We start from the raw sequence: 16,746 nt of genomic DNA on the forward strand, positions 1-16,746 counted from the left end.
CGCCGGGCCGTACGCAGGTGGCGCAGGCGGGAGCGCTACTCCCGCACGGGGTTACGCAAGTTGCGCAGCCGCCCCGCGGGGCCGTACGCAGGTGGCGCAGGCGGAGCGGCGCGCCGCGATTCCCGAAGCGGGTTACGCCAGCCGGCGGCCGGCGGGGGCGGGGCGCTCCGGAGGCGGCGTAAGGAGGCCCCCGCCGGCGGGGCCCCGCCTCAGCCGCGGCGGGGGAGCAGGAGGAGCGGAGCGGGGCGATGTGGCAGCGCTCGGTGTGCGTGGGCCTACTGGCCCTGGCGCTGGGCTACCTGTGCGTGCTGGGTCCCGAGCTGCCCCCCGCGGCCCTGCGGCAGCTCTCGGCCTCGCTGCTGGGGACGCTGCGCCGCGCCCGCTCGCTGGAGGCGCGCACGGTGGCGGCCTGGCAGGCGGCCATTGTCCGCCCCGCGCGCGGCTGGGCGCGCGTCGCCGTCGGGTAGGTGCGGGAGCGCGGGGAGCGCCCCCTGGCGGCGGGGCGGGACGGGCATCCCCAGATCCCGGCGTGTGGATGGACATGGATGCGTGCGGGGCTGGATTTGTGCGGGGGGATGGATGTGTCGGGGCCTCTGCACGGGTAGGGATGTACCTGGGGTGTATCTGCCCTGCTCAGGTGAGACCCCTTCCTGCAGAGCTGCCTGGGGTCCAACAGCAGAAGGACGTGGAGCTGCTGGAGCGAGTCCAGAGGAGGCCACAGAGATGATCTGAGGGCTGGAGCCCCTCTGCTGTGGAGCCAGGCTGGGAGAGCTGGGGGTGTTCACCTGGAGAAGAGAAGGCTCCGGGGAGACCTTAGAAATGTTTCCAGTGCCTAAAGGGGCTCCAAGAGAGCTGGAGAGGGACCTTGGACAAGGGCCTGGAGGGGCAGACCAAGGGGGAATGGCTTCCCACTGCCAGAGGGCAGGGTTAGATGGGATATTGGGAAGGAGTTTTTGGCTGTGAAGGTGGGGAGGCCCTGGCACAGGCTGCCCAGAGAAGTTGTGGCTGCCCCATCCCTGGAGGTGTTGAAGGTCAGGTTGGATGGGTCTTGGAGCAACCTGGGCTAGTGGAAGGTGTCCCTGCCCATGGCAGGGGGTGGAACCAGATGATCTTCAAGGACACCTTCCAGTCCAGACCATTCCATGATTTCCTCAAGAGTGCAGCTCCTCCCCACAGCACTGCTCCATCGGACCCCAATTGAGGGGAGGAATGACCCAGAACACTCCTGTGCTGGTGGTTTCAGGGTGCTGTGGGGTTCAGGCCCCATTGGCAGCCTGTCTCCAGAGACCTTGTCCCCTGTAAAACAACCTTACATCCAGAGTCTGAGGGCCTTGGAGCTCCTGGCCCATCCAGTTCAGGCTGGCAATACATAAGTACCAGAGACAAGTTAATAAAGTGGAGAAGGGAGCAGAGAGAGGACAAGGCAGTGGATGTTGAAGGCACCTGTGCATGCCCAGGGAAATCCAACGTTCTTCTTCTTTTTAAAGTGGAAAGAAAACAAAGGGAAAATTCAGGAATATCACATTGACCTCAAATGCTGGTTTTAAGACTGACCATTAATCCGGACATTATATAGAGCACCTCACTCACTTCCTTTTAAATATAAAGACTGGCAGGATAACTTGACTTTGACTGGAAGATTCAGCCTTCAGGTGTTGGAAGGAGTTATCCACCCCCATGGCTGTGGAGCTGTGTGCTGGCAGAGGAATGTGACTTGGTTTCATCCCCTTGGATCATTAAAACATAAAATTGGGGCTAAAAGGCTGCTTGAGCTTATCATTTCTTTTCCCTGCTGTGCCAGGGTATTTCTCTCTCCTCTGCAGGAGATGATGCACATCCAGAGGATTTCTGGGCTGGTTACCTCGTGGATTGGAAAGCCTCAGGGCTTTTCGTGTCCTTTATTTTGTGTGATGCAGCTTTCACGTGTTGTGGCCCTTGAGAGGTCCCTGCCAAGGAGGAATGCTGGATGCTGGGCACTCCACACTGACATGGAGCAGGAACTGGCCTTGGGAGTGTGGTGGGAGATGCTGAGAAAGTCAGAGATCCTGCAAAAGTTTTGTAGATGGTTTGGATCCCTGTCAGGGGAGTGTGGGACAGAGGAATAGAAATGGCACTTGACAGCAGGTCCACAAGATGCTTAAATAATTGCTGGTATCGTCTCAGGAAATATTTGGTATGTGTTGGTATCTCTCTGAAACCACAGGGTGAAACAAGGGCAGGTGTTCACAAATTGTCTTCCTGGAGGTCTGGTTCCAGGCAGAACTTTCCTGTTCTCTTGTTTGAACTAGGCTGTGATTAAATTGATGTAATTGATAAGGAAATAGGGACTGGAAGTCAGGTTTTCCATAAAGCCTGGACCTGCTGAAATGGTTTTTATCCCTCCCTAACTATTGCAGGGTTTTTCTCCTGCTTTCACTGCGTGCTATTTCTGGAAGTTAGGGATCGTCCTTTAGAAATTGCAGTTTTCAAATATTTCAACTGACAAATCGCTCTCTTGACTTCTTATAAACAGAACCAGCCTGTGTGGGGAGTTGGTGTGTGGGTTTGAGTATTATTAGGAGCAGCTGAAACTCAAGAGGCTGATCTAGCAGGCTTAGATACTTTCTACTTTGTTTTTTACAGTTTTGAATTGCATGCACATTTTAAACCCCAAGGATATATATTTTTAAAAGCTTCTAAGAATTAAAAATTTATTATTTGATTATTGTGCCTGTTCTTTTTTTTGAGTGAGTCTAAGGCAGCAAATGAAGCAAACCTGTATTGTAACATACTCAACCACCTTAGGACCACACAGCTCACTCTTCCTTGTTTTAATCCAGCAGGAAGGTAGAAATGCCCCTCTCCTCTGCAGTGCAATAAAGGCAAGTCAAAGGGAGAAGGCTTTAGGAGAGAATTTCAGGGAATTCCAGTGCCTTTGTGAGGGTTTTTTTTCCATTTGGTTGGTTGTTCTCCCCCTGAACAGCCATCACTGCCTGGGGCGTGACCTCACTGTGTTGTCTCACAGGTTCCAGACAGAGTTAGAGTATTCCCAGTTGGAAGGGACCCACAGGGATCACCGAGTCCAACTCTTAAGTGAACGGTCTCCACAGGGATCAAACCCGTGACCTTGGCATTATCACCACGGTGCTCTGACCAGCTGAGCTAATCTCAGTTCCCTCGGATCCGGGTGGTTTTCCCAGGACGCCTTTCCCTTGTCTCTTCCAGCGTCAACGCCTGTGTGGACGTGGTCCTGTCCGGCGTCAAGCTGCTGGAGGCGCTGGGTCTGGAACCCAGGGATGGGAAGAACCACGCGGTGCTGAGCTCCGGGCAGGACCTGGGGGAGGCCTTCACCCACTTCATGGAGCGAGGGGCGGCCGCCGAGCGGTTCTTCAGCGACGCCGCGGCGTTCCGGGACATCGCACGGACGGCCTCGGAGCACCCTGCGGCACAGGTGGGGCTGCGCCCAGCACAGGCCTGGGGGAGCGTGGTTCTTACCTGCTGATCACCTGTGACTTCCATGTTCCCTCTAGTGAGAGAGCAAATCCTTTAGGAAGGGAACTCGCGGTGTAGCTTGAGTGTGGGAATGATTTTCCACAGGATTCTGCCCCCGGTGCAAATAGGAGGGGTTTAAATTGTCTCTCCCCTGCTGACATTCCAAAAATGAAATGTCAAAGATGCCTCTTTAAGAATATTGTTATATGAGAGCTAGATGAGGCTGAGGCTGTCAAAGTGGCTCTAACACCTTGGAATGAGGCAGGGAGCAGGGAATCACCTGATTTTCAGCTGGATCCTTCCACGGCCTGTTTTCTGTCAGAGAATCCCAGAATGGTTTGGGTTGGAAGGGACCTTGAAGCTCATCTGGTTCCACCCCCTGCCATGGGCAGGGACACCTTCCACTAGCCCAGGTTGCTCCAAGCCCTGTCTGACCTGTCCTTGAATAATTCCAGGGATGGGGCAGCCACAGCTGCTCTGGCCAACCTGTGCCAGGGCCTCACCACCCTCACACCCAACAACTCCTTCCCAATATCCCATCTAACTCTGCCCTCTGGCAGTGGGAAGCCATTCCCCCTTGTTCTGTCCCTCTAGGCCCTTATCCAAAGTCCCTCTCCAGCTCTCTTGGAACCCCTTTAGGTCCTGGAAGGGGCTCTAAGGTTTCTCTGGAGCTTCTCTTCTCCAGGTGAACACCCTCAGCTCTCCCAGCCTGGCTCCAGAGCTGAGGGGCTCCAGCCCTTGGAGCAGCTCTGTGGCCTCCTCTGAGTGTCTGTGACCCTCATGACAATCCACATTCATTGGTTTCAAAGCTCACATCAGTTTTCTCACTGGGAAGTTTGACCTTTCTTACCTGAAGAAAGGTAGGAAGGTTCCTCTCACTCCACGTGGGCACAGGGACCAGGATTCACCTCAACCTCAAACTGGAGGAAGAGCTGTTGAAATTTTTAAACGATTCCTTGGCAGCCTTGCTAAAAACCCACAGGTCACCCACTGCCACAGAGAAGTTGCACAGGAGTGAGGGCTGTTTATGTGCTGAATGAGTAGATTCCTTCAGCACTGTCAGTGTTATCAATTAATTGATTTTTACATGGCCATTACCTGAAGGTGAATATTTAGATTTAACAAAAAGAAAACACTCAAGTTGTTGAGATTCTCACAGAGAACTGTACAGTTGTTTTGCCTTCAGCCCCAATAAGCTTTAGTGACTTGGGTACTGCTGGACTGTGTTCTAAAAACTCAGAATCTCCAGGCTGTGCTGAGGACTGAACATGTATAAAGGTCCCCCAGCAAGGGGTCCCACACCCTGCTCTGTTTGTTTTACAGCTCTACGTGGGAGGAAACGCTGCTCTCATCGGGCAGAAGCTCGCGACAAATCCAGACCTGAAGGTACACACACACTCCAAAGATTTCATGCTGTTTGCTCATCTTCTTTAATTTGCTTGTCTCAAGCAAATTACTTCCCTGTAGGTTTTGGGGATCTGGCAGTTATTTCTTGGGTTGTGGTGGAACTATATGGTTGGCCTTCCAAGTAGAAAACACAGCTGATTTTTAAAAATTGAATTATTAACTTCTTAAAAATTATCTAGGTGATGCTTACATTTTGGCAAGGGACATGGCAGGGAAACCTTAGTTATTTTTTCCTGTTTTCTAGATCCTCCTTTGTGGCCCAGTTGGCCCCAGACTCCACGAACTGCTCGATGACAACGTGGTTGTGCCACCTGAATCCATGCAGGAAAGAGATGAATTCCATCTTATCTTGGAGTATCAAGCAGGTACCTTCCCAAAGGCAGAGTGTTGGATGGGAACCCCAGACATCACTGGGATTGATGCACAGCCCTCATGGGTGTCATTCTAAAGCTGCACAAACACTAAAATGGTCCCTGAAAACACAAAGAGACCATTTAACCACATGCAGGTGGAACCCAGAGTAACCCTCATGCAGTGCTGAAACAAATCCATGTGTTTTCTTGACATTTAACTTGTGATCCTGCCCAGGAATACAACAGTTTCCACCTCCTTGCCTCTGTTTGCTCCCCCCCAGGTGAGGAGTGGGGCCAGGTGAGAGCACCCACTGCCAACCGCTTCATCTTCTCCCACGACCTGTCCAACGGTGCCCTCAACATGCTGGAGGTGTTTGTGTCCAGCTTGGATGAATTCCAGCCAGACCTTGTGGTGCTTTCAGGACTTCACATGATGGAAGGGCAGAGCAAGGAGGCGCGACAGAGGCGGCTGATGGAGGTGAGATATTGGAACGCCGGAGTCTCCCAGTTTTCCACTCCAGCAAGTGCTTCGTGGCAAGGCCTTGTTTTCCCAGGGTGGAAGGTGTAGGTGGGCTGTGCCTTCAGCTCTCCCACAAATCCCAGTGTTGCCTGCTAAAAGGAGACTGGGAACTGCAGGAATGGCAAAAGTCTAGTTCTGTAACAGTGACTTTTCTTAGGTTCAGTGGGTTGTCTAAGGAAGAAGAAGGGCTGGTTGCCTGGCTGGAGAGCGCTGACCTGGATGCTGGGCTTGTCTAGTGGCTAAGTCACACCTTTTCTATCCCAGATACTGAGGTTATCCAGGTTATAATCAACACTGGCATTCCTTAAGCAGCATCTTACACCACCTGTTTTACAGCTGAGTTCTGGTCCTGATGCAAGGCCCTGGCCTTTTTTTGTGTTCTAGGATCAGCTGTTCTACAGTTCCTTCAGATTTATGAGGTTTTGGAATTAGTCCATGAGAAAGGTGCTGAGCTGGGTGCAGAGTAGGCTTGGATACAGTTTTCCTGCTCTGGAATTCTGAAAACTAGCAGTTGTTTTTATTTCCTCCCTTAGCAGTACATCCACTGGTCAGACATGTCATTTGGAATTGTGTTTAAATCCAGACACAGGAACATTATAGTATGTGTATTTCAAGTCCAAACCCTTTTCCTCCTCCTGTTCCTTAATAAGTACATATTTTAGTGTTGTTTTTTCTATTTTCCTGTAGGCTGTGGCCTCCATCTCCGATATCCCTACTGACATTCCCATTCACCTGGAGCTGGCCAGTATGACTGATCAGGATTTTATGAGCAACATTATGCATCAGGTAAGGAAAATGACAGGACAGGCTGTTTTTGTCAGGTTCAGTATCACAGTGCACACACTGGTATATGAGCATAGAAATGAACATTTAAGATTAGGACTATCTGTTCAAAGATTGAATCTGAGCTGAGTTTATAATTTAAAAAACCCCTTGATTTCTTTGCAGGAGTTCTTTCCTGCAGATCCTGGTGGTTCCTTTTTTATCCTGACACAGATCTGATTTCAGTGTTATGAGTGTTTCATCTGAAGTTGATGTTTTGTTACTCTTGTCCAAGTGTGTGCCTAGAAAATTAATTGCACCAATTGGAATGTTTCCTTGGCTGAGTAATTCTTGCCAACTTGGAGAAGTGCAGTGACTTTGGGCTGCATCTCTCTGGGAGACTGGGTGCTGAGCACCCCAGGTTACTGTGACACCCATACCCCGAAGGAGGAATCCCAAATCCGACTGTCCCTGTGAAGGCAAACCCGTGGTTCCCGTGTTTCTGTTAGCAGGTCTTTCCCCTGGTGAACTCCATCGGGCTGAACGAGCAGGAGCTGCTGTTCCTCACCCAGGCTGCCTCCGGCCCCCACGCCTCCCTGGGCTCCTGGAGCGGGATTCCCGACGTGGGGGTGGTCAGCGACATCCTCTTCTGGATCCTGAAGGAGCACGGGAAGGCGGCGGAGCGGGCGTCCGACCTCACGCGCATCCACTTCCACACCCTGGCCTACCACATCCTGGCCACCGTGGACGGGCACTGGGGCAACCAGGCGGCGGCGGTGGCGGCCGGGGCCAGGGCCGCCGGCACCCAGGCCTGCGCCACCGACACCATCGACACCAGCAGGGTCCTGCTCAAGGCCCCCCGCGAGTTCCTCACCTCCCACACGGAGGCTCCCGCCAAGATCTCCCTGAACCCGGACGAGCCCGTGGTGCACTGGCACAGGGAAGGCATCTCGTTCCACTTCACCCCCGTGCTGGTGTGCAAGGACCCCGTGCGGACCGTGGGGCTGGGGGACGCCATCTCCGCCGAGGGACTGCTCTACTCCGAGGCCTATCCTCAGTAGGAAACCAGGAACTTCTCCTTCTCCAGCGCTGCACGGTGTCTGAGCCCCGTGGATTGGGATTTGAGGCAGTTGGTGGCATAGGAACAGACTCGGGGTGTGGTGTGTTTTCTGGGTGTAACTGAAAAAGAGCCAAAGAATAATTCCAGGTATAAACTGTCGGCACATTCCAGTCACTGGGCAGTGACTCGAACGCTTCTCGTGTGGGTGCAGATGTTTTAGGATTTAATGTGAAAATTGGCTTTGTCCTGAGCAGGGGGAGAGGGAGGCAAAGACCAAAATCCCTGGCTGGTGTAGGTTTGCTGTTCGTAGCTCAGAATGGATCTTGTCTGGTAGTGCTGGGAAGTGCAGCAGGAGAATTCCCTGCCTGCGGATCCCAGGGAGAGCACAGCAGTGCCCGGCCCTGCCTTGCCTCTGGTAAATTCCAAATAAAAGGCTTGTGGCTTATCTCCTCCCAGCACACTGCAAACCTTCCCTTGCCTGGGGCAATGATGGAATTTTTGCCTGGTGAAATCATCTCTCCGTGTCCCCAGAGGGAGCCACGGTCCCAAAATGTGATGCAGACTGTACCTACTGCAGGCTGTGCAGGTGATGCTGGGGATCTGTGACTTAAAGGTGTTCAACTGAGCCCCAGCAGCCTGTGTTTAGCTTTTGGGAAAGTGGGAGTGAAGACAATCGGGGTTTTTATTTGGGGGACAGCTCTGCTTCCCTGTCAGGTGGCCCCCAAAGCATTACCTTGTTTGCTGTACACTAAATACCTTCTCTGCTGACAGCAGGGGCTTCCAGGTGCTGTGTTACAGAAATGCTCTCGAGTGCTGGAGACTCGATTTTTGGTTGTTTGAGAGTGGTTGTGCCAAATTCTTCAGTCTTCCTGCTCTCCATTCAGAAGGGTTAATATATTAGGGAAGGTCCCTCTGGAAGCTCAGAAGCTGTAACAGCATTTTCCAGGTCAGACTGAAGTGAGGAGGCCTTTTTAGGGTTTGATGTTGGAGGTTTTTTGACTAGGTCACCAATAGTTTCTTTGCTCTGGCCTTTGAAATTAAAAAAGCAGAACCCTGTGTCCTTGTTAAATACTTCTGGTTTTTTTACCTGTTCACAGTCACACACCACAAACTGCAGAGCGCCAGCCTGGGGTTTGTGTCTTTCCAGCATGGTTTGTCTCTGGCCACTTCAGGAACTTCAGGTGTATCTGCATAGCTCTCACAGCCATTTTTCAGAACTGGATTAAATGCCATCAGCCTGTCTGGGCAAGCCTGTGCCTCACCAGAGTTTGTAGGAGGTCGTTTTAGGTCAGTCTTTGTGTCTGCATGGAGGGGAGGAGAGTCTGTCACTCAGGGTGGAGTGATCTGTCTCAGTAACACTGTCATGCTGCTGTCAGGGATGTTCTCCTGTTGGAAAATCCATCCTGAATGCTCTGCAAGGATAAAAATTGGCAGCTGTTGTACTTGCACTGACTCAGCACACAATGCTGGCTGTCAGTGTGTATTCAGCTTTCCCTCTGAGCAAAGTCTTCTGTGTTGTACAGAGCAGAAATACAGTCACTGCTGTGTTTTCCTGCAGCTCATCCCATCCTGAGCTTCCCTTGACTCTCAGCATTTTATCTTGGTGCAGGACCTTCTTAAGACTGGAAGTATTTCTATCCAGATTATTTTTTTTTATTATTATTATTATTATTGATAAACTGTAGCACAGGACTCTGAGTTCTGGTTTAGTCTTCCTAAATTAAAAATTAATTAAAAAACCTCTCAGCTGTCTGAGAGGTCCAAGGCCATTAACAAGGTCATTTTGCAGCCTCTCACAGTGGCCAGGGCCACCAAAGGCCATGGATCTGCCAGGTGGAGAACTGAGCCTTCCTGGGTCCCACTTTCCTGACACTGGGCCAAGCTATGGATTCTCAAGTTGGAAACAAAACAAAACTAAACACACACAGGCTGTCACCAGCAATGGCCCTGCTGCTGTATTTCACTTCTCTCTTCCAAAAACACTTCCAGGGATGTGAGGCTGATTGGACTGGCATTCCCTATGGCCACTTAAAACCATGGGACTGCACTTACAGACCTTGCCCAAGGGCAAAGTTGTGCTTGTATTGAACAGGAATGTGACAGGCCTAAAGTATCTCTTTTTTAAGCGAGTTTGAATAAATAATTGGTGTAAACAATTATAAAAAAGGAATTTATTGCTTAGAAATCACCTGGGCCTTAAAGCTAAACTCCAGTTATTAACTCCAGTTCACTCCTCCTTCCTGCTGTTCCTGTTCTTTCTCCCCAGGTTACATTTCTCCCGTGGGTGCCCTGGGAATACCTGGCACTGGGAGTCACATCTCAAGTGCAGCAGCTCATGGTGGCCAGGCTGCTGCTCCATCCAGATGTGCTTTATCAGGCACACAGAGCTCACCTGCCACCAAATGCACTTCCCAAGGATAATCCTTAAGCAGCTGTGCTGGTGGGATCCAGGACTCAGTTCTGAAACAATCTATATGATAATAAATGTGAATTGGATGGAGGGGCCCAGCATGTTTTACACGCTGTGAACATGATGTGCTTAACTTCCCTCTGCCTTCCCAAGGGAATGACAGGCAGGGTGGCAGAGCTCCTGAAATCCTTCCCCTGCCTGTGTAGTCTCACACCCCTGCACAGCCTCAGTAGTGACAGCACAGAAAAGCTGCTCTAAAAGCTGCAAAAATACCAAAGCTTCAAACCCAGGCTTCAAGTGACCCTGCTCCCCCTGATCCTCTCTGTCTCTACAAATTGTGTTTGTTCTCCTGTGTTACTCATACCTGGAAATCCACAGTGCTGGAGGCCTCAAACCTCAGCCAACCTCACACTCCCAAAGAAGGGTTTCCACTGGAAATGTTTATTCACACACATTTTGCTGGAGGTGCAGCAGCTGAGCTCAGCATTGGGACATCTCCCCATGACAAAACCTGTGCACTTGGGCATTTCCATCTGTGTCCCTGCAGCCAGTGCAGCCACCTTGGTTTGGGTTGTTTTGTCTTATCCAGGATCCAGAATGAGCATTGTTCCCATCTTTTCTGTGCCTGTCCCTTACTGAAGGTCAGGTGGTGGATTATTTGAGAGGTGTGAATCACAGGAGGCTGGCAGAGTCCCAAAGGACACGTTCCTTCACTGTGCCCTTGGTGCTTACCATGGAAAAACCAATCCCAAATCTGCCTCTTCCCAGTTTAAAGGCTCTTTACAGTTTTTTCTCCTCTCCAGGAGAGTTTCACAGTGTTGCTAAGGAATGACTTGATTTTCTATTTTTACTTCTGTGTTTCCTGGTTATCTCCTGTTGGGATATGTGAGAGCCAGTTATGTTTGCTCTTCCCTCCCAAATTCCTTTTTACAGAACTGGTGCTGAAAAGTTCTTCCTGAGCCTTTAGCAAAGACCTCAGTAGCTGCTCTGACCCATGTTAGATGTTGCCTTAGAGCTCAGCTCCACTCAGCCACTGGAATCCAAAGCTTGGACAGCAGCAGAGCACTAGATCCACTCCAAAACCCAATGGAAAACCCTCAACACTTGTGCTTAGCTTTTTTTTTTACTATTTAGTCTGTAAGGATATGCTGAGTTATCAGGAATTATGTGCCACAGGTGACCTTTCCAGCCACATCCTGAGAAAAGAGTTGAATAGTGGGACAGTTTTGTGAGAATGGTACAACAGAACTCGATTTCCAGTTACCCCAAAAGTTGGTTTGGGCTCTTTTTGGCACTTTCAGCTTAGGTAAGTTAGGGAGATAAGCTCAGGAAAGCTGAGGGTTGTGAGTGACCAGCTAAAGAGTCTCTGTGCTAATATTTGGGTGCTGCCTCACATGTTCAGAGCAGCTCCTGTCACACAACGTGCTGCCTTGCTATTCCTGGGCTAAGGAAACTCACCAACTTTTAGAGAAAACAGGAGGAAAAACAGAAAAATACTGGGTCTGATTAAAGTCTGCAGTGAAACTTGGATCTCAGAGCCAGGAATGCTGGTCCTGTCTGCCCAGAGAGAGCAGATGAAATTCTCCTCCGTAACAGATGGAGCAGTTCCTTGTGTAATCTCTCAGGTGGATCCAAGCTGAATTCTCAGGGAGTTTCTGATCCAGACTGGTGGGAGGATGTTCCCTCAGCAAAGGGAACGTGCAGGTTGGAATGGCACACGTGGCCAGTCCCGTCTGTGCCGGGAGCTTGGGAAGGTGTCTGTTCCCAAAGAGCCTGGGATCAGCCTCTGCTGAGCAGATCTCATGGCAGCTGAGGAACACAAATCCTGGCAGGAATTGTGAAATGTAAGTGGGGGCAATGAAAAAAAAAATACCCAGAAAAATGAAAAAAAAAAATACCCAGAAAACCTCCTCCCATGAATTTCTCAGGAAAGCTGCTCCTCGCTGCAGCCTGGGCAAAACTGGGTTCAGAGCTCACCTGGATCTTCCATTAAAAACATGGATTTTTTTGGAGCAGTTTGTTTTGAGAGAGTGGTAAAGCTTTCCTTGTAGCAGAACTGGACTTTATCTTACAGAAAAGTCTTGGCAGATGAAGCACTTGTTGCAACACGTGCTCCTTTCGAGCACATTTATGTGTGGAGCTTATTATTTTAGTCAAGGTTTACTTCACTGAGCACTGCTCCCTGTCTGTCTCTGTAGAGGAGGTTTTGCCAACTGCAACCCACTTCCCGACTGGGAAATCTAAATTTTTAACATCTTAAAAGACCCCTGTGTCCACCTGGCTCAGGCACAACTGAGCAAACATGTACAGGAGCATGGCAGGTATCCACTAATCCTGCCTGTGCCATAAATCAGCATCCAGTTGTCTCAGGGACCTCAAAACCAGATTTTTTGGGTTGAACATACGTTGCTGGATGAATAAATTATTACTCTTGGCTGAAACAAGGTCTTGCTGCCCAGGCATTTATGTTTGAGTGTCTTCTAGTTTGTTTTCTGTGCAGAAGCCAAGCTGCAGAGAACCCTATGAGCTCTGTGATTTACCCGGGCTCATCAAAGATGTTTTCCTAAAAAGGGCAAGAAAAGTCCTAAAGCAGATGGTTTCTCCTTCCCTAGAAATTAGGCTCATTATTGTTTTCCATCTTAAAATTTCCATTATGGGGGGAAAAGAGAAGATTAGAATTATGGCTGATGCCAGAAACAGGTTTTGGAGCATAAGGTGTGATTTCCAGAATCCCTAAATGCCTCAGTGCAGTCCTGCTGAAGAGTCCCTTGCTTAATTCCAGCCGAATGAACAGTCCAGCCTCATTATCATTAGCACAAAAAAGCTCTCCAGAAAGATCCTAGGAATTTACTGTGTGCAAATGCCATCATCACCAGAGCCAGGGGAGGAGAGGGGGCAGGATGAGGAATTGCAGTTCTGTTTATTATCCAACTGGAATTACATATTTAAAAATGCTTCCCAAGAAGTAGGAAGGTGCTACTGCTTTTTCACAGAAGGAGAATTGGTTCATCATCTGTGTAACCTCTTCACCAAAATACATATTTAAAATAAATCCCTTCACAGGTACCTTCAAATGCTGTATGTGCTCCCTGTGTGACATTTACCCTGTCAAAGCATCCTAGGACAAAAATCTGTCTTGAACTCAAGTTTTGGGGCTGAGGTAAAGAATTCCCAGCCCCTGCCCACCCCTGCTCTGCAATCCTCACCTCTTCCTCCCAGGCACTCTGTTACACTGCAGGAACTCCCAGTGTAAGAAGTTTAATGTGAATAAAAATGTCTGCACTGTACCTGATTTACCTGCTCCTGGTCTGGTTTGTTTCAATTTGCCAGCGCTCCACAAAAAATCCTGTTTTCTTCAACTCCTGGCAGGATGGAACCCTTACAGGAGGGAATCCTTACAGGAATGCTGCCCTGGAGCTGTACTGACAGAAAAACCCAGCAGAGAGAACAGCTGGGGGGAGAAACAGCCACATTTAAGATCAGCAGTTTGGGCCATCAAAACAGAGGGGAGAGTGAGGGTTCTTACTCTGGTGTTCTCCAGGGAGCAGGAGAGCACTTCAGTTCCTGGCTGGGCTCTAAAGATGCATTAATGTCATTCTGGGTCACAGCAGCAAACACAAAGCACAGCTGAAGGATGGGGACGGACCCAGAGCCCTGCTGGTGCTGCTTTTACACTGTTGCCTCAGAGAAGTTTCCATTACTAACCTTCTTCTCCTGGACTGTTCATTATGGAGGGATATAATCCAACAGAGCAGAACTAAAAGCAGGAAATACATTTTCAAACAGCTGGGGAGCTCAAGCAGCAAACAAAGAGCCCTGAAGGTTCAGTTTGCTGGTTCTTTGTGGAAAATCAGCTGCTCACCAGTTCAGCCAAGTCACTACTGCTGCTTTGCTAGAGGGCTTTCTAGAGGGCTCACATCCAACCTGTGGAGAGCTGGATCCCCATCCTCCAGCCTCTTGCAGTGACCACACTAAGAGTAGCTACACATCAACCTCATCTGATCACTGCAACGACTTGGGACAGAGCCCACGTGCTAAAAATCACTGACAAAACAGCTGCATCCAGACTAACTGACAGTGGGGTGAAGCCCAGCAGGGCAGGGAGGAGTAGGTCCCTCTCCCAAGTCCAGGCAGCTCTGGAGGTGCCCAGAGCCCGTCCTACTCCCCTGCCTGCTGGCTCCTGTGCTCCTCCTTCCCCTGCTCCGTGTCCCCTGCGGGTGCCGAGCTCTCCTCGGGGCTCGTTTCCGAGTCCTGTTCTGGTTCCAGAGGCAGGGAGGGACGCTTTGCTGGCAGAGCTGGTGTTCCAGCACCTGAGGAGAGGACACAGCTGGAGTTACTCTACAGCTACACAGGTTGTGTCTATTCTTTTTGCCCATCCCATCAGCACAGAGATGCAGAACAATCACAGCTATTAACTACTCTCCGATTCCTTCTGCCCAGCATTAGTTTATTGATAAGGAGTTATCCAGCCAGAGATCTGACAGCCCAAAGTCCTGCTGAAAGGAAGCTCAGGTATAGGATCTCACTCAGCTGTTAGAAGTCAGTACAAACTTAGGAATTAATTTATGCTTTGGAAGGGAAAACAGTTCTCAAAATCACAGAATCCCAGAATGGTTTGGGTTGGAGAGACCTTAAAGCTCATCTCATTCCCCCCCTTCCATGGGCAGGGACACCTTCCACTAGCCCAGGTTGCTCCAGGCCCCATCCATCTTGGCCTTGGACACTTGCAGGGATGGGGCAGCCACAGCTTCTCTGGGCAACCCGTGCCAGGGCCTCCCCACCCTCACAGGAAGTGCCACTTTCAGTTCCACTGAAACTGGTTTATGCTCAAACCAAAGTATTGTCTTCAGTTCACAGCTTTAGCAAATTTGAGGAGAGCTTCCAGGCAGTTAAAGTAGCTACATACAGAATTAAATCAAAACAGGACACAAGTGGTTTCTACACTTAAATTTAAGCTGACAACCAGTATTATGAACCAGCTCCCTTTTCTGATAAGGACAATAAAGCCCTTCAGGTAAACTCTAAACTCCTGGAGTGTTTTACTTTTCAGATTTTCTGGCTAAGTCTTCCCTGCATGGTAAGTTAAATCCATGCGTGAGAAATGGAACAGGTCCTTAGGGATGCCAAAGAAAGAATCCTGGATTACACAACCTCTCTCCTGGTTCAGTCTCCAGGCAATGAGACCAAGAGTGACAGAAAATCACCAGGATGAGCAGCATCCTTAGCACATTCCTCCTGGGAAGCTGAGGGCTGAGAGGTCAGGCGGGGAATGGTGGTTCAGGAGATGCTCCTACGCAGCCCCAGCACATGCAGCCATCGCAGTAAGGCTCACACATCTCCTGAGCAACCCTCAGTCCTGTGGCCCACACTTAACCCAGCAACATCTGCAAGGCAGGGCCTGGCTGGGCAGCTTGGGAGCAATCCAGCTGCAGTTATTGTTGTAGAAGAAGTCATAAAGTGCTTTGGAAAACTGTCCATCCTTTCCCTCCTCTCCGACAGCCTGTCTGTGCACATCAGCTCCTGGGCTCTTCCAAAGGAAAGCAGGAGGTCTGGTTGCTGAAACCACCTCCTTTTCAGAGCAAGATCTCAATCCCATGCTAATGGAGTCTTGCCATTGTGGCTCAGACAGGAAGGGAAATTTTCCTGGCTTCCCACATCCCTGCAGAAGCAGGAGAGTGTAATGCACCACAGAGAGCATCTTCCTTAACCCAGAAATCTGGGAGAGTTATCACCAAACAGCAACCTTACTGCTGTGCAGGCAGGTCAGTCCCTTCCTGCACACGTGCTCTAACTGCACTCCCACAGCTCTGCTGGACAGAGCAGCAGAGGAGACTCACCTGAGGGAAGCTGCATGGTTTTCCCATACCCTGCAGCAGAGGACATGGCCTGACCCAAGGCCTGGTTGGAGCCCAGAGGCTGCTGAGAGCTGGAGGATTTCCCTGACACAGCAGCTCTCTGCTTGGATTTGGACTCTTTAGAAGGCTTAGTCCAGACCAGGCTCTCCCCAACCTGCAGGGCAGCTCCCATCTTCTGGGCCACCTCCACCATCTGTTCAAGAAGCACCAAGAGAAGAGCACTGTGAGCAAAAACCATTCAGAAAACAATAAAGCCAACATCTCCACAAAAACCCCTGAAAAATGAGAGCTGTGCAGAGCTGGCTCTGGCCTCGGTGCTCGGGGGAAACATCTCTGTTAATTCATTCCCTTAATTAAGAGGGAATCTTGTCTTGCTGGGTATTGATTGAAGAACTGAGCTTCAAAGAGCAGCAGCAAAGCGAGCAGCTCTCAGCAGGCGCCTGCTCCGCTCAGAACACCTCGTGAGCAGAATTTCTTCCTAACAACTGGACTCAAAGTCAAATCTCCTGCTGTGCTGCCAGCCCTGGCGTGTTCCCCAGCCCCTGCCCCCGGGAAGGACGTACCTCGGGGTCGAAGTCGGGAGCGCTGCTCTCCTTGGCTGCGCTGACCCTCCTCTCCATCTCCTGGTACTGGCTCAGGGCCCCCTCCTTGTCACCCTGATTGTAGAGCAGCACAGCGTAGTTCAGGTTGATCAGGGGGTTGCACCTGCAGCAGACACACACATTCCCCATGGGAACACTTGTCCTGGCTGGAATAAGGCTCAGGTGTGCCCCAGGAGCAGAGCTGGGGACACCTCAGTGTCTGGCACTGGCAGAGGAGGGGCTGCAGAGCCAGAGTCCTCTGGGAACATGGTTGAGTCCCTCATGTTTGGTGACAGACACAGTGTCTCAGCTCAGCAAACTCTCCCC

At 50.5% G+C, this 16,746-nt stretch overlaps 2 protein-coding genes across 4 annotated transcripts in view; one reads left to right on the forward strand and one right to left on the reverse strand.

Annotated features, from left to right (window-relative positions):
- The first annotated feature begins 216 nt into the window (after positions 1 to 216).
- On the forward strand, positions 217 to 13,275 carry ADPGK (ADP dependent glucokinase). Of its 3 annotated transcripts, none has more exons than XM_051796468.1 (7): positions 217 to 463; positions 3,205 to 3,430; positions 4,795 to 4,857; positions 5,123 to 5,243; positions 5,513 to 5,709; positions 6,439 to 6,537; positions 7,023 to 13,275. In XM_051796468.1, the coding sequence occupies exons 1-7, from the start codon at positions 249 to 251 to the stop codon at positions 7,572 to 7,574; spliced, it is 1,473 nt and encodes a 490-aa protein (XP_051652428.1). In that variant the 5' UTR covers positions 217 to 248; the 3' UTR covers positions 7,575 to 13,275. The 3 variants fall into 3 exon arrangements, with proteins under 3 accessions (XP_051652428.1, XP_051652429.1, XP_051652430.1); XM_051796469.1 differs by having other exon boundaries at positions 7,026 to 13,275; XM_051796470.1 differs by lacking the exon at positions 217 to 463 and adding an exon at positions 573 to 637.
- Positions 13,276 to 13,295: 20 nt separating this feature from the next.
- The window catches only part of BBS4 (Bardet-Biedl syndrome 4), a 35,150-nt gene continuing 31,699 nt past the window's right edge, over positions 13,296 to 16,746 (reverse strand). The window contains exons 14-16 of the mRNA XM_051796462.1: positions 16,402 to 16,543; positions 15,821 to 16,031; positions 13,296 to 14,293 (exon numbers count right to left, since the gene is read on the reverse strand). Coding sequence (XP_051652422.1) covers positions 14,142 to 14,293; positions 15,821 to 16,031; positions 16,402 to 16,543 — 505 coding nt within the window. The 3' untranslated portion in view covers positions 13,296 to 14,141. The remainder of the gene's footprint in view (positions 14,294 to 15,820; positions 16,032 to 16,401; positions 16,544 to 16,746) is intronic.

This window comes from Manacus candei, unplaced genomic scaffold (assembly GCF_025592945.1).
Source record: "Manacus candei isolate 608988 ecotype Guabito, Panama unplaced genomic scaffold, ASM2559294v1 h1tg000046l, whole genome shotgun sequence".
NCBI lineage: Eukaryota > Metazoa > Chordata > Aves > Passeriformes > Pipridae > Manacus > Manacus candei.